Source organism: Myotis brandtii, unplaced genomic scaffold (assembly GCF_000412655.1).
Source record: "Myotis brandtii unplaced genomic scaffold, ASM41265v1 scaffold513, whole genome shotgun sequence".
NCBI classification, from domain to species: Eukaryota; Metazoa; Chordata; class Mammalia; order Chiroptera; family Vespertilionidae; genus Myotis; species Myotis brandtii.
This window is the reverse complement of record NW_005369552.1, coordinates 3,390,165-3,410,475: the sequence shown is the minus strand read 5'-3', so window position 1 is coordinate 3,410,475 and position 20,311 is coordinate 3,390,165. Positions and strand designations below refer to the sequence as shown.

General features: G+C 40.5%; 1 protein-coding gene across 1 annotated transcript in view; it reads right to left on the bottom strand.

Annotated features, from left to right (window-relative positions):
* Window positions 1–498: 498 nt before the first annotated feature.
* Window positions 499–20,311, bottom strand: part of TEX26 (testis expressed 26) — a 43,527-nt gene continuing 23,714 nt past the window's right edge. The window contains exons 3-7 of the mRNA XM_014548576.1: window positions 11,998–12,163; window positions 10,585–10,738; window positions 3,699–3,875; window positions 1,500–1,661; window positions 499–536 (exon numbers count right to left, since the gene is read on the bottom strand). Of these exons, the coding sequence (XP_014404062.1) occupies window positions 499–536; window positions 1,500–1,661; window positions 3,699–3,875; window positions 10,585–10,738; window positions 11,998–12,163 (697 nt within the window). The remainder of the gene's footprint in view (window positions 537–1,499; window positions 1,662–3,698; window positions 3,876–10,584; window positions 10,739–11,997; window positions 12,164–20,311) is intronic.

The window sequence follows — 20,311 nt, the reverse complement described above, 5'->3', positions numbered from 1 at the left end:
ACATCTGAACCCAAACTGGAGAAAGGCTCAAAGAGCAGGCTTGGCCCACTGCACACTTCTGCTCTGCCTCCTGGGAAGACCTGAGATGGACTCTATCTTTCAAGGAGCCCCTCGATGTCTTTCTGAGTGTCATACTGGTCCAGAGGCATCCGTTAACAGGAATGAAGTTCCCGATGGGAAATACAGACTTTTGCTTCTGCCTTAGAGTGAGGCAGGACATCTGCTGCTGGTACTTTTTTGAGATCCAACACTCAAGCTCTTTTAGGGGTCTTTAGGGCATCAGCCCTTAGTCTGTGAGGGTGGAAGGTACCCCTCACAGACACACACACACACACACACACACACACACACACACACACACACACACAGAGAACCCATATAATCAAGCACACACACACAAGCACATTCATACACATCCCCTTTTAATCTTGCTTCCAGCAGGGTTTCAGTCTGGTGTGGAGCAGCAAATCCACGAATAAAAGAGTTTCATCAAGGATTTCAGAAGAAGCTCTTCTGATCATGGCTGCTGACAGAAACTGGGGACCCAAGAGAAGGTGGAAGGTTACTGAGTAGCTGGTAGTTCTTCTGAGTTCAAGCCTGACCACAGGGCACAGAACAAGGCAGTGACCACCACATAGCCTAGAACACAGGTAGGGCGAACGAGATGGTCCACTAGGTGCAAGGAGGAATACTATAACCTCTATTATGTTTGCTCTTATTTCCTCCTCCCACATTTTTTCTGATTTATAATAAATATAATACATTAGTTTAGTGGTATATGTATACACTTTAAATAAATATACATGTCTGCATTGGTCATGTGCTTAAAAATGAGGAATCATAGGGCATGAACACTAGCATTGGGTGCTGAGAGGCAGCTGTCAGATGAGTATCATTTCCTCCCTTCCAATTCCTCTCCTCTGAGTTCATACTTTCCATGTCCGGACTGGCCAGTTGCCCTGAGATGTTCCCGAGTAGATTCCTGTCACTAGGCCCCAACCTGGGATAAGTCCTTGTTACATGGAGTGGGTCAGCAGGTACTGGGGATGGCACTTACTCTCTTTGAGGATATGACATGTGAAAATACTCATGTACCTTAAAACACCTGTCACAGAAAAGTACTACCAAACAGGAAATAAAGATTACACAGAATAAAAGAAATCTATGAGACAGTACACACAGCCACTGGAGAAAACCATTAACTATAAGCAAAAGTCACCCTGGAACAATTCAGCCACAGGCAAGTAAGGTTAGAAATGAATGAAAAGCTTTGTTTCCTTTTTAATAAGTGGGAATATAGTTACTGGGGCCTCTTTTAAAGAAATTTATTTTCAATGGGTTGAGGTTTGCACAAAAACTATGGAAATTTTGAGGCAATATTTTTCTTTTTGAGAACATTTAACTACAGTGTCTGGAAGTTGGAACAATTTCTATTTCATGTAAAACAATGTATTATGACCTGTAAATTCATGAACAAGTAACTCAAGACCTCATCTTACCTTTGCAGGAAACACTTTGCAGGTACTCGGTTACTTGAGAGGGAGTAAATGAGTTCAAGATCATTAAGGAATCCGGGTAGGCTTTCCCGTAGTCACTCTGGTATATGGTCTGCTTCTTTGTGCGGTCCTGATTCTTCATGTGGCTGCATAGTACGGAAGGGACTAGGGGGACACCAGGGAAGGAAAGACAGATGTTGTCACCAAACAAGGCACTTCTGCCTTGATTGGCTGAGCACGCCCTGACAGCCCTGAGTCCAACCTGATGTCTACTTAATGGTGCTGGAACAGGAGGCATTGTGTGAGTGACACGGGTAGGCAGTGACTGGGACTCAGCACTGTTACTGCGGGAGTGGGAGGAGTTGGAGATGATCACCAGAAGGTTGAGTTTGACCACTAATTTCAGAAAAGAAGTTTTCCCTGGAATCAACTCTTCTGCAGGTCAGCATGTTAGGAGGATAGCATTTGCCTCCTGCTTTGTTTCCCTTTCATGCCATCTCCTGGGAAGACTGGGACTCACACATAAAGAGGCCTCCACCAGGTGCCATACGAGGAGCAGTTTGGAACAAGGATGGCATCTACAGTCAGCACTCATTGCACATTCAGACTAATGGAGGTGTGAGGTGCCGGCCACTTACATTTGATTCTGAACGCTGCTCATTTAATGTGGGTTCTAGTAGTCATGGAGTTACCAAAAAAATAAATAAATAAAAGCAATTAAGATGATGTGAGAATCTGTCCACAATTTGTCCAATCTTTGTAAACCAGGAGAACACCTTAAATATTGCTTCAGTTCCAAGTTGCCTCCTTGAAATGAACCATAGGCCTGATGGAGGGACTGGGTAGGTGAGGGGACTGGACACCACATCTGAGTAGTATTTTTAGGGTCTGAAAATGCTTTTAGTGCAGGAGACTTAGAAGCCATGTACTAAGGTTTTCATAGAACAATAGATTTATACTCTGTGGGAAGAAGAAAAATTGGCTAGAAGTTGAGCAAGAAAGATTCTAACTGTTCAGAATGTTCAAACAGTTAAAATATCTAAGAATGAAAGAACTCCTTGGGAATGAGTACTCCTCTGAAGAGTCTGAGCAGGGATGATAACACCCCTTGGCAAGTATGGTTTAGCAGTGACTCACATAGGAAGTGAGAATCTAGAACAAGTCACTTCTCGGCTACCTTCTAACCCCAGATGCTGAGCATCTGTTCTGTGATTTCTGTGTAAAGTACTACTTGGTCCCAACTCAATGCCAGGAATCAATCACTATCTCAAAATGACACCCAACTCTCAACCAGCAGTGTGGAGGTGGCTGGGTCACGGAACTTTTTCTGTTGAAAGCAGTAGAAATCTCAGCCACATACACACCCACCTCTTAAATATGAAGTTGCTTGAAGGGTGTGCCTTGTGGATAAACTTTCAGTGAATAATTGACAAGACAATTTGATTCCCACCTAATCTCTTTTCCTATAAATTTATAGAAACTGAATTCTTCCTTTCACATTATGATGGAGGGGGGTGTCCCCCAATCCCGACACCTGTCCCTCCCAGGCTGAGGATGCACTCATTTCTTGGAATAAGCAGTCATTTCTCTTTGAGACTTACTCATTCCCTGAATTTGAGGGGAGGTACTATGGAGGCATAGTTTTAATTCCATTCAGGGATCACTGTCATTCTCTGAGACTCTTATTAAGATTAAGAGGAATCTTTAAGCAAGAGGATAACATCTATGAAGTTGCTTAATTTTTGTTTGTTTGCTTTTCTTTTTTGTTAACAGAAGCAAAATTTAGTGATAGATGGACTTCCCCTAACAGGAAGGGGACCCAAAGTGGTTGCCCTAAAGTTGCTTGAAAAGCTATAGGTGAGCCCTAATTGGTTTGGCTCAGTGGATAGAGCATTAGCCCACAGACTAAAAGGTCATGGGTTTGATTATGGTCAAGGGCATGTACCTCGGTTGCAGGCTCAATCCCAGGAACCAGTCAGAGTGCACGAGGTAGGCAACCAATCAATGTGTCTCTCTCACATCAATGTTTCTATCTATCTTCCTCTCCCCCTCCTTTCCACTCTCTCTAAAAATTAATGGAAAAATGTCCTCGGGTGAGCATTAACATCAACAACAAAAGTGAAAGCAGATGAGAAAAAAATAAAAAATTGTAAAAAGCTACATGTGAAAAATAAAATAAATAAAAGCTACAGGTGCACTTACCTAGACCCTGAGAAGCGATTGGTGGGCGTGAGTAGCATCCATATTTGAAACTAAAATCCTGAAACTCAGGAATTTTAGCTGGAACTTGGTAATTGCGTCGAAATTCGGTGTCTGTGGGGTGGGAAAGTAACTTTTTCTGTTCCAGAAACATCTGAGAACTTTGCTTAATCTTCTGAGCTGGGGTGAGGTTGGAAACAAAAGGCAATGATTACTCCTTGTCAGTTATTTCTAAATAGCATCATATTTTTCATTCCACTTAGCTTCTGGCAGTAGCTTCCAATTTATCACACTAAACCTCACTCTTTTTATATTTACTGGATGGTCAATTTCAATCAAGAAATAATTTTCTGCTTTATCAGGCACAGGAAGTATACGCTCAAGTGATTAGAAGCAGTTTCTAATGAATACATGTTTTGTTGGTTAGGACTACTCTTTGTTCTCAAAAGGCATTCCTCACTCCAGCAGGCCTGCCTTGTCCTTGGGGCAGGGTTAGGGAGCAGGGAGAGGTGCTTTAGGTAGGGCTAGGGTTGCCATATAAAACAGGATGCCAGTTAAATTTGAATTTCAAATAATGTATAATTTTTAGTGTAAGATTAGGTAAGTACTCAGTATTTATCTACTTTATATCATTCAAATTTTTTTTTCATATGTAAGAATATTTTTTTATTTATTTTTTATTTTTTATTTTTTATTTTTTTATTTTTTATTGCTTAAAGCATTACAAAGGGTATTACATATGTGTCCTTTTTTTTCCCCGCCCTTGACAATACCCCAGCTTCCCCTACCCCCCAGTGTCTTATGTCCATTGGTTATGCTCATATGCATGCATACAAGTCCTTCGGTTGATCTCTTACCCCCCTCCCTCCTGCCCCCCCAACCCTCCCTGGCCTTCCCGCTGCAGTTTGACAATCTGTGTGAGGCAGCTCTGCCTCTGTATCTATTATTGTTCAAAAGATTATAATGGTCTCTATTATCCATGAATATATCATTCAAATTTAACTGGACATCTTGTATTCTCATTTGCTGCACCTGACAGCCCTAGATGGAGCATTGTATATCATCCCCATTACCACTCAAAGCTTATTCCTTACTGTGGAGGGTTAGGTAACATCATTGTTGTTAGTGGACAATACCACTATTATTTCTTTGAAATAAATCTGCTAACAAATATTCTATAATCATTATCTACTAGAGGCCCAGTGCACGAAATTCGTGGGGGGGGGAGGGGGGGGAGGTCCCTCAGCCCAGCCTGCACCCTTTCCAATCCAGGATCCCTCTCACAATCTGGAACCACTGGCTTCTAAGTTCTCACCTGCCTGCCTGCCTGATGCCCCTAACTGCTCCCCTGCTGGCCTGATGGCCCTTAACTGCTCTTTCCTGCTGACCTGATCCCCCTAACTGCTCCCCCCTCCTGGCCTGATCGCCTTAACTGCCTATCTGGTCTCCCCTCCTTGCCTGATTACCCTAACTGCCTATCTGCTCTCCCCTCCTGGCCTGATCCCCCTAACTGCCTATCTGCTCTCCCTTCCTCTCTGCGTGCTTTGGACCCCTGGCGCAGGCATGCTGAGAGCTCTCCGCCATGGCCCTGTCCCCGTTACATGATGGTGTCCCAGCCAATTTGCATATTCCTCTATTATTAGTATAGATATTCATTAGATATTTATTAAGCACTAATTGAATGCTAAGTTTCATAGCACTCGACCAGATTCTAGAGGAGATGGTCATAACCTTCTCACTTACATGAGTTCACCTTTAATTCTTGCTACAAAATGTTGGTTCAGAAGCATACACCCCCAACTTTATTCAGGACAAAGGTGTTAAAACCATGGATGTCATAAGCAATGTCCAAAGGGTGCCAATTACTATTGAAACTAAAGTGAATTCTTGTTCCCAATTAGTTTTTCTTTTTTATGTGTCCTTTTTCCCCGATTGACCGCCCCCCAAGATTTCTGCCCCCCAGAACAAGCCACCACCGCCCCAGTGTCTGTGTCCATTGGTTATGCTAATATGCATGCATACAAGTCCTTTGGTTGATCTCTAACCCCTCCATCCTGCCTTCTCTCTGAGGTTTTTCAATAGGTCTTTTCAAAATATATTCAAATGTACATTGTACATCATACAATATGTGATGTTATCTACTGGCACCCAGGAGTGTGTTGTTATTGATTTTTTAAAAAGTATCTCTGTCTAGATCAGCATGCTTTTAATTTAGATGACTCAGGAAGAGAAGATGTGGGTACTCAATGACCCTCATAATGAACCTATAAGCTGCCTCAGGAGAATACAAGGTTATAGAGAGTAGGAAACTCTAGAGCTCAAAATCAGAGATCTCTTAAAATATTTTGGAAAATCATCTGAGATTTTTCCTTGTAAACACCATCTATAACTTGGATTCTATAAATTACTAATAGCTTCATAGGAGAAAAACAAATTCCTATTGAAATACTTGATGTTCCTACTCAAAAGCAAATGTGTTTAGTTCCTATATGTGTTCTGTGCCAAGGTTAGAGATAATTAAGCCATTGTTCTACCTTAAGATAACCTCAAATAAGCATGATTAGAAAAAAAGATACAGTACAAACACATGTGGAATGTGATGTCTTGCAAGTATAACACTTAGATAAATAATTATTACATGGAGATAATAAAATAATTCTGGGATTATTTTTCCAAATTATATCTGCTGAACCTCATCCCAGACATTGAGAATTTCTAGCAGTGGGAATCAGGCACTTATATTGTGAATAATCTTCTCATATGATTAAGAATCACTGATTCAGAGCCTTGAATAGGTGCTACAGAAGCCCAGAGAGAGTGTAATGAGCTCTATTATGGAAAGGGAAGAAAGATGAGAATTAAAAGGCAGACATAACAAAAGGAGTGCTTTGACAAAGGACCAACACTGAAGCAAAAGGTACACAGTGTGTTCATAAAATGCAGTCTGTCTGCCGGGAGTGGAAGGTATGCAGGGCAGGGAAAAGTAGCTTAGAGGGAAGCAGGAGAGATAAGTTAGGAACCAGGCTCTGAAGGTTATGGAGGGGTTGGTCTATGTGGACCAGGATGGACCAACACAGAAGTAGAGCAATTGGAGATGAAGACCCAGAAAACACAATAATTGGGGCCTAGACTTACCCAGAGTTTCTTTGAAGAAAAAGATTGTTATATTCTTTATTGATCCTTAGTACTTTTCACAGTAATAGACCTCATTAAATATTTACTAAGTTAATGAGTGAACAAAAAAAAAAATTAGAACATAATTGCTGTCGATTAGCAATTAATCTGAAGCACACACTAATGACTGCATATGTAATAAATGCATAAAATAATTCTCAGTTATTAGTTCTCAACTAATGCTTTCATTGCCTTTATAAAATGTCATGTTAATGATTTTCTTCAGCATTATTAAGGAGAGAAGTTCCTGATACAAAGGGGCCCAACCAACACCTGAATTCCCTATAGTGGTACTGAAGTATGGACAGACAAGACAAGCTGGCCCAAAGCTAACCACCCCTCCAAGGCCAGCATCATCCCTCTCCTCAGGAGCTCAGGTCCCACTGGTTTCTTTTCCATTTGATAATGGTGACAAATACTACATCACTTAGAGCCCAAAGAGAGAGACTGGCTCCTTTAAGATTAGGTGTGGCATCTGTTGAAAGGTCCAATCCAAAAGTGAACCTACAGCAAGGACCATTCAAAACCACTAGGACCCTTGGCACATAATCTATAGCCAAGTGAGAACCAATTCTGTTGCTTTTATTTGCTATTATAAGTCATCTAAGCAGAGTTCTCCAAGCCTGAATTTTTTGAGGAAAAAGTACCTTTTAGTGCTTCTCACTCATTCACCATAATTCAATTATGAGTACACTCGGGTAATACATGATCCCTGAGCTTCCAAAACTTAAAGTACTGCATTAGAGAAACAGATACCCCCCCCCCTCAAAAATAGATAATTACAATCTATGTGATAAATGCTGCAGAAGAGGAACTATAAAAACATATGGAAAGGCCATTGATCCAAACTTGGGGGATGAGAGAAGACTCCTGGGAGAAAAATCAGCTTGCATTTAGACCTAAATGATGAATGGACATGGGCTAAAAGAAGAAAGGGAGAGGCAGTTCACAGAGAAGCAGCAGTGTATGTGAAGTGTGAGGCTGCAGGGGGCTTGGTGAGTCTGAAGGATGGAAAGCAATCAGTCTCATAGTGTGGGGACTGGTGAGGGGAAATGCTGGAGCAGTGGGCAAGAACCAGATTGCACAGGACCCTGATGACAATGGGGAGTCATTGAAGGATGTTAAACTGGAAAGTGATGTAATTTATACTCACTATGGCTAAAGGATGGACAATGAACTAGAGGAGACAAAACCAGAAAAGGGAGTTGGATTAGAGGTCATTCAAGGGAGAGATATTGGTAGCCTGAACGAAGGCAGTGGCTATGGAGAGAGAGAGAGAGAGAGAGAGAGAGAGAGAGAGAGAGAGAGAAGCAAATAGAATTAAGAGATTTAGAAGAGTGTCTTGACAGGTCTTTGGCATTTATTGACACAAGAACACATGGTAATTTGCACATACTGAAAGGACAACTTTGATTGGAAGCTCAATGACATTCTTTAAGAATATTGGCATTTCTGATGTTTTTCCATGACCCTTAATGTTTATCTACAATATGGAGATATTTTGATCTTATCCCCTTCCTAACCAGAGATTTATTTAGTGCAAACTTGAATCAAAGGAGTTCTGGTTTCTGGCACACCAGTTAACAGAAGGGTGTAGTGAGATTCTAGACCAGAGAAAAAGGAGGATTCAGGAAGAGTATGCACAGCAAGGAGGAAGCTCTCAGCCCCTTCCCCAATCCTGCTCTCAGAATACAACAACCAATGTTTACCTAAGTCAAGCACTAGCCAACAAGCCCCATCTCTGTATGTAGTTTCCAATCAGATGTGAATACCTCCAATAAGATTTTGTGAACCCTGTAGCTTAATATTTTAAGTAAATACACTCTAAGAAAAAAAAGAGTCCAGAAAAGTGAGACTTAAGTTTTATTAGTTTCATAGTAAATCTGCCTTCACTCCCTTGTAAATGTGAACAAAAAGCCCCTAGATTTTCACTAGACCATTAAGACACAGAGAAAAATAGAGATTAAGCAAAGAACAGATAAAAGCACTAAAAAGTTTATCATAAATATCCTAAAATTTATGAGAATTGCTGCATCACAAAACAAGAACAGAATATTATTTTTAGAAAATAATCAGAGAGGAGAAGAAAGAAAGCTTGGAAATTTAAAACATAAAGAATTGGATTAAAAAGTAAAAAATATTTTAATTAAACATGATAAAAATACAAAGAGAAGATAGTAGAAGAGAAAATGTAAGAAAATTGAAGGATCAAACCTACTCATAGGAGTCCCAGAAGAGAACAGAGAAAAGAAATGGGAGAAAAATAGGGAAAAAGTATATGGGAACAATTTCTAAAATCAAAGGTCATAAGTATCCAGATTTAAAAAATCTCTGTTTGTCCAAGATAATAAATGAGATTCTCAGTAATGCATGCAAATTTTACAGTATCCAGAATAAAGAGAAGGTCTTAAAAACTTCCAGGAAAAAAAATGTGAAAGAATCAGGAATCAAAATGACATCAGTCTTTTACATACCAGTCCTGGGAGCTAGAAGTCATTTGAGGGATTTGAGGGAAAATGATTATCATCTTAGAATTCTATACCCAGACAAACTATCAACAAATATAATGAAAGAAAAAAAAAGACAGTTTCATATTGGTAAGAACATACTCAAAAAGTTCCTCCTACAACCCCTTGAATAGGAAGCTACTAGAAGATGTGTCTTAGCAAAATGAGGGAAGGGAAATATGTGGACTCAGGAAATGAGATACAGGGCAGGAAGAGACCAAAGAAATGCCTGAATGATGAAAAAGTACCAGGACACAGTTGGGTGGCAAATTTACAGAGCAATTCTTCTAGATTAGGGGAAATGGAAGGTATCAGTTCTCCAGTAAAATCTCAAACTGATACAATGTCTGAAACTGTATTTGGGGAAAATCTTGGTAAGTGTGTGACAAAGTATTTGAAAAAAATTAGTGACAGGCGCATAGAAAAGTAAACAAATGAAAAAAGGTTATTAATTCTGGTAGAAAAAAAGTAAAAAGAGACATAATCATAAAATAACACCTGGCTCAGTGGTAAATATTTACATATTATATCATATCATAATCATAATATAACACCTAACATTTTAATTAAGCAAAATTTTATAATATAATTATTTTGAGAGCATGGATGGAGGAAGAGTGAGGAAGAGTTATAGGAGAGACAAATCCTCAACTGCCATATAAGAAAGTCAGTTATAATGTCTAAAATTGATGAACAAAAAAATAGCAGAATGAGCCCAGTATTTTAAAATGCAGAGGGTGACATAAGAAAAAACAGTTGAAATGACTGAAAATGATTATCAATGTGTAGTAGGACTGGGCATAGACGGGTGGGTAAAGAAACTGCTGCTATGCATTATGAGCTTGTAGGGAACTATTTTTAAGTATATGCATGAACTGGTTTAATAAAAGTTCTAATTTTAAAGAATAGTAAATAAGAAGTTCAGAATTGGAAATAGGATGTTTAACTTGACGCCTTCATCTTCATCTGGCTCACTTGTCTTTGTCTATCATCCCAAGAAGACTTTCCTGGACTCTCTCCCAGGTCCAGCTAGATGTCCCATTGTTCACACCTACAGCATCCTGCACTTCTCACAACATGCAGCATTTTATACTTGACTGTATCTGTTGGTAAACTGCAGTTTTCCCATGTCTCTCCTGTGAGTTCCTTGAACTGGGACTCCAGTGCCTAGCGCATTAGCAGTAAAGAAGAGAAATGGGCACACTTACCTTCGGCTCTGTCCACAAAGTCTCTCCTAGTATGGGAAATAAACTGATTAGATACAGCCTTCCTGACCTTGTCCATCGAAGCAGCGATTTTCCAAGGGAAGTACCTCTTCACTGATGTTGAATGAACTGGAGGTAGTGTCCAGTGAAAGAAGTCCTATCAATAAAAACACAATTTTGTCCACAAAGTCTCTCCTAGTATGGGAAGTAAACTGATTTGATACAGCCTTCCTGACCTCGTCCATTGAAGCAGCGATTTTCCAAGGGAGGTAGCTCTTCACTGGTATTGAGTGACGTGGAGGTAGTGTCCAGTGAAAGAAGTCCTATGAATAAAAACACAATTTTCAAGAAAATCCACATGGTTTCACCTAATGGTTCGTGTGTGCATGCATGTGTATACATATTCTTTTAAGCCTTCCCAGGTTCAGCTAGATGTCCCATTGTGCGCACCATGTAGATTCTGTGCCTGTCCACAGGATGCACCAGTTTACAAAGCTATCAGTTTACACGGTACTTTATCACTTCTTTAACTTTTACATTAATGAAAAATATATCATTGTAAAGTCCAAAGAATTGTGCCTCCAACTGGAAATATTCAGGCAAGACCAGAGGAAGAGAAGACCCGTGAACTTTAGCTCTGGCCACAGGAAAGACAGCTGTTGTTTTGCCTTGGGAGCCCCAAGTCTTCTCTCCTATTTGTCTCCAAAGAGATTTATGATTATAAAACTTAGAACTTCCACTACCTTTCTATCTTCCCTCTCTTTCCTCTTGCTTCCTATTTCCATGAGAAAATTGAAGCCAATGAAGAGAACTTACACAGCACACCACATCACCTGTCAGCTACCACATCTGTGTTGGCAGATGAGTTGCTGGGTCACCCAGCAGGTGACCCCACCTGGTACCCTAAAGCCTGCATTTAGTCTACTCCAGCACATTACCAACAATTCTCACCTCTCTCTTGCAACTTCCATTCCTCCCTCTCTCCTGGGAGGTTATCATCAGTACCGGAGCCTGCCTTTATTTCTCCTATCTTAAAAAGAAAACTCTCTCTTCATCCTATTTCTCCTCTAGTTACTAAAATATTTCTCAGTTTGCCTTTACACTGAAATCCCTCAAAATAGTAAGGGATACTCACTGTCCCAAATTTGTCTTTCAAGTCTCTTTTAATCTTCAAGTTCCCTCTCCATCCCCTTCTTTCCCTTATAATTTCTCTATGTAAATTTCATTTTAAGTTTTTCATTTTAAAATGAGGGGCCAGGGAAGAAGTAGTTAGAAATAAATGTGAAAAGGTGGACAAAAGAGTCTAAGAAGAACCATAACTGTAGATGATGAAGGATCTTTGTGATATATTCAAACTCTCGGTATTGGATTATTGATACAGTATTAAATTAAATAGATATGTAGGTATTATCTTACTTGACTGGAGGGAGAATTGTGACTCCCAATCTCTCTTGGAGTCCTAGCTTTGATAAAATCTTCTTTAGAACGTAACTTCCAAATGTACTCATCATTGTATTGTGTCCGATTGTGAAGAGAATCAGTAAGTGAATATGTATATCCTAATCTTCGGATGCTTTTTTGACTACAAGAAAAGATAGTGTAAATTAGAGTAAGGGATTAAATACAAAGTCTCACAATAGCACACATCAAATAATTTTAGTTGTTATATATTTTTTAAAGATTGGCTGGCTTAAGACTCAGTGCCAAAAAGTAAAAAGTAATTATTGGACATCAGAAAAATGGTGGTGTGAGAAAGCCCCTTGCCCTCTCCTCCTGAAATTTCAACAAGTTAAACAACTATAATTCAACAAAGTAATCCCTTCTCAACACAGACTCACTATTGAGAGACCCATGCACTGAAACATCTAAAGATGGGCAACTGGAAATAAAAAAATGGGAAGACAAGGAGGGAGGAAAGCACAGAAAGCCCACAGATGCAACCCTGAAGCCTAATGGCTCAGCTGGCCAGGAGAGGGCAGAAATCTGGCAGTAGCAGGGGTTTCATTTGGCCAGAAGGAACAGAGAGCTGTAGAGGGGCAGCCCAGCAGGGCAAGCATGGAAGGGATGAACAATGTCTGAATCAGCAGATGCTTGACAGAGAATGGGGCTTTGCTGTGCAGCTCTCCACTATTGGGCCAGAGGTGGTGTTTCAGACAAAGAAATGGAACCACAGAGCCCTGCCACTGTTTGGACTCCCCAAACCAGCCTCCTGTTGCCCTTGTAGTTGGATCCAGGAGCATATTATCTATAAACCAAGAGCTATTACAGTAGAACTGCTGATTCCCCCTGTGACTGATCCCAGGAGGAGAGCTTGGGGTGGGATCCCATGGAGGTCAGGGATTGCCATTAGAGTGAGGGCAAAACAAACCCCACCCCCAAGCAGTGCAGCTGTACTGTCTGACAGAAGCCACAGAGGTTCAAGATTGGGAGATCAGAGAGGTAAAAAAATATTGCGATTTAGTGCCATTTACTAGAAATAGTAGAAAGAACTCTTCAGAGATAAATGCATAGGCAAAGGAGGACAGCAGATACCATGGATAACCTCAGTAACTATGATGACCAGAAAGAAAATGGACAATCTCCAGAAAGCAAGTTGGAACACATGGAAATATGTGATATAAATGACAGAGATTTCAAGATTGCAGTTTTGAAAATACTTAACAAGATGCAAGAAAATACAGACAGGCAATTCAATGCACTCAGAAAACAAATGGATGAACAAAATGAGAATTTTACCAAAAAGATTAAAACTTTAAAAAAGAACCAATCAGGTCCTAGCTGGTTTGGCTCAGTGGATAGAGCGTCGGCCTATGGACTAAAGGGTCACAGGTTCGATTCCAGCCAAGGACACATGCCTGGATTGTGGGCTCGACCCCCTCCCTCCCAGTAGGGGGCGTGCAGGAGGCAGCCAATCAATGATTCTCTCTCATCATTGATGTTTCTATCTCTCTATCTCTCTCCCTTCCTCTCTGAAATCAATAAAAACATTAAAAAAAAAGAACCAATCAGAAATCCTGGAAATGAAGCATTCAATTAAGGAGATTAAGAGTAAACTACTGAGCATAGAACACAGAGCTAAGCAGATGGAGGAAAGAATTAGTGATATTGAGGGTAGTAATCTAGCAATGAGAACTATCTGATTCCATCCAAAAAAAAATCAATACTAGAATTATAGCCATTGCAGAGGAGGAGGAGGAGAGAGAGCATGGAACAAAGATTCTATTCAAACAAATAGTGAATGAGAACTTTCCAAACCTATGGAAAGAATTAGGTACTTGAATCTAAGAAGCAAACAGAACAGGGCCTTTTTGGGTTGAAATAAGAAGATTGAAATTCAACCCAAAAAGACCCTCTTCAAGACACTTTGTATTAAAGCTGTCAAAAATTAATGATAAAGAAAAAAATTCTCAAAGCAGCCAGGGAAAAGAAGGAAAACCCATCAGAATTTTATCTGATGTCTCAGCAGAAACTGCACAAGCCAGAATAGCGTGGAACCAAATATTCAAACATTTGAAAGAGAGAAATCACTTGCCATGAATAATATATCCAGTAAAATTATCCTTTAAATATGAAGGAGAAATAAAGATGTTCCCAGGCATACAGCAGCTGAGGGATTTAATAACCAGAAAACCTCCATTGTAAGAAATACTCAAGGAAGTTATCCTCCTGAAACAAAGAACATAAGGTCACAACACTATAAGTAAGAGCACCAAAAAACTTACAGCATAAGCAGGGATAATTTGTGACAACAAAAACATAAAAAAGGAGGAGGTACAGATCTGAACTGGCAAAGGGAGATAAAGATCAGATGCACTCATAGGTAAAAAAAAAAAAAAAAAGCTATGGTATATATGCAAGTTTATTTTTTATAAACCTAATGGTTACCATACAAAAAATCCCCAAACCATGACACCTAGCTTAAAAAAAGAGGAAATAAGTATGAAACACCACCAAACAAAAACAACAGACAGAAACACAAAGGAAGAGAACCAATGGAGGCACAGAGCTAACAGAAAAACAAAGACAAAATAGCTATAAAAAATCCTCATACATCAATAATTACCCTAAATGTAAATAGTCTGAATTCACCAATAAAGAGACATAGAGTAGCAGAGTGGATCAAAAAACAAAACCCAACCATATTCTGCCTATAAGAGAAATATCTAAACTGCAAACACAAAGGAGATTTAAAGTAAAAGGGTGGAAAATGATTCTCCAAGCAAATAGCATCCACAGAAAACCAGGTGTCGCCATACTTATATCTAACAAAATAGATTTCAAGATAACAAGAGACAAATATGGACACTTTATAATGATAAAGGGGATACTTATCAAGAAAACATAACACTAGTTAATATATATGCACCCAACCAAGGAGCACTGAAATATATAAAACAGCTACTCACAGAATTAAAGGGAGAAACAGATCAAAACACAACCATAGTTGGGGACCTTATTGGAGACCTTAATACTCCATTGACAGCTCTAGACAGATCAACCAAACAGAAAGTCAATAAAGAAATATCAGCCTTAAATGAAACACTAGACCAAATGAACATAATTGACATTTATAGAACATTTCCTCCAAGAACATCAGATTATACATTCTTCTCCAGTGCACATGGAGCATTCTCAAGGATAGATCATAAGTTGCATCATAAAACTAGCATCAAAATATGTAAGAAGATTGAAATTATACCAAGCATATTCTCTAACCACAATGCCTTGAAATTAGAAATCAACTGCATAAAGGAGGTACAAGTACATGGAGATTAAACAAAATACTACTAAAAAATGACTGAGTTGAATAAGAAATAAAAGATAAGATAAAAAGATGTAGAGACAAATGAGAATGACAATATAACATATCAAAGCATCTGTGATGCAACAAAAGCAGTAATAAGAGGGAAGTTTATATCATTACAGGCCCATCTCAAGAAAAAAGAGACCCCCAAGTAAACAAACTAACATCACATCTTAAAGAACTAGAGAAAGAACAACAAAAGAAACCCCAAAACAGCAGAAGAATCTATACTAATAAAAGGGTAATATGCTAATTAGACCAGGAGACCTTCTGGGAGACCGGCCAGGAGGGCAGTTGGAGGCCATGAGGCCAGCAGGGAAGGGCAGTTGGGGGCCATGAGGCGGGCTGGGGAGGGCAGTTGGGGGCCATCAGGCTGGCTGGGGAGGGCAGTTGGGGTCCATGAGGTTGGCAGGGGAGGACAGTTGGGAGCGATCAGGCCGGCCGGGGTCGGGGGGAGGGAGGCAGGACAGAAGGCCGGCAGGCAGAGTGGTTAGGGGCGATTGGGCAGGCAGGCAGGTGAGCAGTTAGGAGCCAGCGGTCCCGGATTGCGAGAGGGATGTCTGACTGCCAGCAGTCAGACATCCTCCGAGGGGTCCCAGATTGGAGAGGGTGCAGGCTGGGCTGAGGGATACCGCCCCCATGCATGGATTTCATGCACCAGGCCAATAGTGGAAATAATAAAAATTAGAGGAGAACTGAGTGAAATAGAGAACAAGAAGACTATACAAAAAAATTTAATAAAACAAAGAGCTGGTTCTTTGAAAAGATTAATAAAATTTACAAACCCCTGGCTAGACTCACTACGGAAAAAAAGGAGAAAGACCCATATAAACAAAAACAGAAATGAGAGAGGATAAGTCACCACAGATATTACAGATAAACAAAGGATCATAACCTAGAAGAAATGGATAAGGTCCTAGAATTATATAACCTTTCCAGTCTAAATGATGAAGAATTGGAAACTCTAAATAGACCTATCAGTAGTGAGGAAATTGAAACAACCATCAAAAACTTCTCAAAAAACAAAAGTCCTGGACCAGGTGGCTTCACCAGTGAATTCTACCAAACGTTCAAAAAGATTTAAAACCTATCCTTTTCAAATTCATCCATGAAATTGAAGAAGAGGCAATACTTCTTAACAGATTCTATGAGGTCAACATAACCCTGAAACCAAAGCCTGGCAAAGATAACACAAAGAAAGAAACTACAGACCAATAGCTCTGATAAATACAGATGCAAAGTTCCTAAACAAAATACTAGCAAATTGAGTACAACAGAACATAAAAAAAAAATAACACATTGCAATCAAATGGGGTTCGTTCCAGGGGAACAAGGATGATTCAACATGCACAAATCAATCAGTGTAATACACCACATTAACAAAAGTATTAAAATCATATGATCTTAACAATAGATACAGAAAAAGCATTTGATATGATACAACATCCATTTATGATTAAAACACTCAATAAAATATGAATTGAAGGAAAGTACCTCAACATAATAAAGGCCATTGATAATAAATCCTTAGTTATTGGCAAAAAAATGAAAGGTTTTTCTCTAAGATCAGGAACAAGTCAAGATGACCACTCTCACCACTCGTATTCAACACAGTGCTGGAAATCCTACACAGAGCAATAAGGTAAGAGAAATAACTAAAATGCACTCAAATAAAAAAAGGAAGAAGCAAAAACGATCACTTTTTGCAGGTGACATGATTCTGTATATAGAAAGCCCTAAAGATTCCACAAAAACTATTGGAAAGAATAAATAAATACAGTCAAGTTGCAAGATACAAAATCTATGTGCAATAATCCATTGCCTTCTTGTATATTAACAATAAAACTTCAGAAAGAGAAATGAAAAAAACAATTCCTTCTGCAATTGCAACCAAAAGAATAAAATGCCTAGGAATAAACTTAACAAAGAACATGAAAGACCTATATACTGAAAATTACAAAGCATTCTTAAAAGAGATTAAAAAACAAACAATAGAAACTATGCCATCTTGAAGGGGAGAGCTTCTGTGACTAGGAGTCCAGCCTCACCAACACCCAGACTGGCCTTAGATACCACCTGGGACCACTCCGGCCAAAGACCTGCTACCTCAGCTGCAGACCCATGGACACTGGGACACCAGCCTCCCTGGGTGCAGGCTTCTCTGAGTCCCAGAGTGCACAATCCTCCCAACAGCCCGCTGCCACCGCCACAAGCCCTGTGTGTCCCAGTGCCCAAGCACTCAGATGACTCTCGGGGTGCACAACCCAACTGCCAACCCACTGCTGCGGCCACATACCCTGCATGTCCCAGCACATGGGCACTCTGGTGAATCTTGGGGTACACAACCCTCCTGCCGCTACAGCCACAGGTGCTTCATGTCCCGATGACTGGGTTCTCCATTGACTCTCAGGGTGTGCAACCCTCATGCCAACCAGATGCTTCATCCAGGGCCCCTTTCCCCACTCCTCCCCGCTCCCGTGTCCCAGATCCTGGACCCTGGTGACTCTCGAGGTGTGCAACCCTCACGCCAACCCGCTGCTATGGTCACAGGCCCTGTGCATCCTGGTGCCTGGGCCCTCCAGTGACTCTTGTGGTGCATGACCCTTCTGCCTAGCCCTCCACTTCAGCCACAGGTCCTGTGTGACTCGGCACTTGGACCCTTCGGTGAGAGCAAAAATAGGGAGAAAAAGAAACAACCCACAAGAAAATAAAAGGGGGGATTGCCAGAAAATGAAAGTAAGTCATGCAGTATGTCAGAAAAAGTATTCAGAGTAAGGGTCATACAGTTCATAAACTGGATGGATGAGAAAATCAACAACTTCTGTAAGAATCAAGAGGTAATAAAAAATTATATAGCTACAATAAAAACACAATAGAAGGTTTACCAGTAGACTAGAAAAAACAGAGGACTGAATTAGTGAGTTAGAAGACAGGGTAAAGAAACACACCCAATCTGAACAGCTATTGGAGAGAAAAAATAGAAAGCAGGAGGAGAGCCTAAGGGAGCTTTGGGACAACATGAAACAAAGTAACATACATATAATAGGGGTGCCAGAAAAACAAGAAGAGAAGCAAAGATTAGAAAACCTATTTGAAGAAATAATGACAGAAAACTTCCCTGATATGAGGAAGAAAAAAGTCACACAAGCACACAGTCCCAAACAAGATGAACCCCCAAAACACCGACACCAAGACACATAGTAATTACAATGGCAAATGTTAATGACAGAGAGAATCTTAAAGGCTGCAAGAGAGAGACAAAGAGTTACCTACAAGGGATCTACCATTAGATTATCAAATTATTTCTCAACAGACATACATCAGGCCAGAAGGGAATGGAATGAAGTATACAAAGTGATGCAAAGCAAGGGACTGAATCCAAGAATATTCTATCCAGCAAGGCTATCATTCAAAATTGAAGGGGAAATCAGGAGCTTCACAGACAAAAGAAGGCTCAGGGAGTTTATCACTACCAAGCCAGCAATGCAAGAAATGCTAAAGGGACTATTGTAAAAAGAAGAAACTGAAAGGGAAGATGGAACATGGGTATAAAGAATAAAAATGGCTACAAACAAGTATCTATCAATAATAACCTTTAACGTAAATGGACTAAATGTTCCAATCTAAAGACATAGAGTGGCTGAATGGATAAGAAAACATGACCCATACATATACTCTCTACAAGAGACCCACCTCAGAACAGGGGACTCACACATATTGAAATTGAAGGGATGGAAAAATATTTTTCAGGCAAATGAAAATGAAATTTAAAAAAAGCTAAGGTAGAAATACTTATATCTGACAAAATTGACCTCAAAGTGAAGGCCATAAAAGGAGATAAGGAAGGCCACTTCATAATACTAAAGGGATCAATACAAAAGGATATAACTCTGGTAAGCATATATGCACCCAATGCAGGAGCACCCAAATACATAAAAAAACTTCTGAAAGATATCAAGGGAAGGATCAACAGGAATACAATCATAGTAGGGGACTTTAATACCCCATTGACATCACTAGATAAATCCTCTAGACAAAAAAATCAGCAAAAAACATCAATCCTAAATGACTCCCTCAGATCAGATGGACTTAATCGACATCTTCAGAATATTTCACCCTAAAGCAACAGAATATACATTCTTCTCATGTGACATGTGACATTTTCAAAGATAGACCACATATTGGGACATAGGCAAAGTCTCTTCAAATTCAAGAAGATAGAAATTATATAAAGCATGTTCTCAGATCACAATGGTATAATATTACAAATAAATGACAATAAAAAGAATCAAAAAATTCAAACACTTGGAGGTGAAATAACATCTTATTAAACAACTAGTGGCCTGGTGCACAAATTCATGGTGGGGTGGGGTCCAGTCAACCCGCCCAGGCTGGCAAGGGGGAGGGGCTACAGGCAGTTGGCCAGCCAGCTCCGCCCCCAATTGGGGTTCGGGGGGGTGCGATTGGAGGCGGGGCTGGCTGGGGGGAAGGGCTACAGGAGGTTGGTCAGCCACCTCCGCCCCCAACCAGGGCTGGGGGGATCAATCAGGGGCGGGACCAGCCGGTGGGGCGGGGAGGCAATCAGGGCCCGGGTCAGGCTGGTTGGCTGCCACAGTGTGTGTCATAGCCACCAGTCCTTCCAGTTGTTCTGGTCGTTCTGCTGTTCCAGTCACTGAGCTTTTATATATATGGACTAGAGGCCCAGTGCACAAAAATTTGTGCACTCGGGGAGGAGGGGGGGGTCCCTCCTCCTGGCCTGTGCCCTCTCGCAGTCTGGGACCCCTCGGGAGATAACGACCTGCTGGATTAGACCTGCTCCCGGGTGGCAGAGGGCAGGCCCAATCCCTAGGTGCAGCTCCTGGTCGGGCTCAGAGCAGGGCTGACTGGGGAGTTGGGGCGCCGCCCCCTGTCATGCACAGAGCAGGG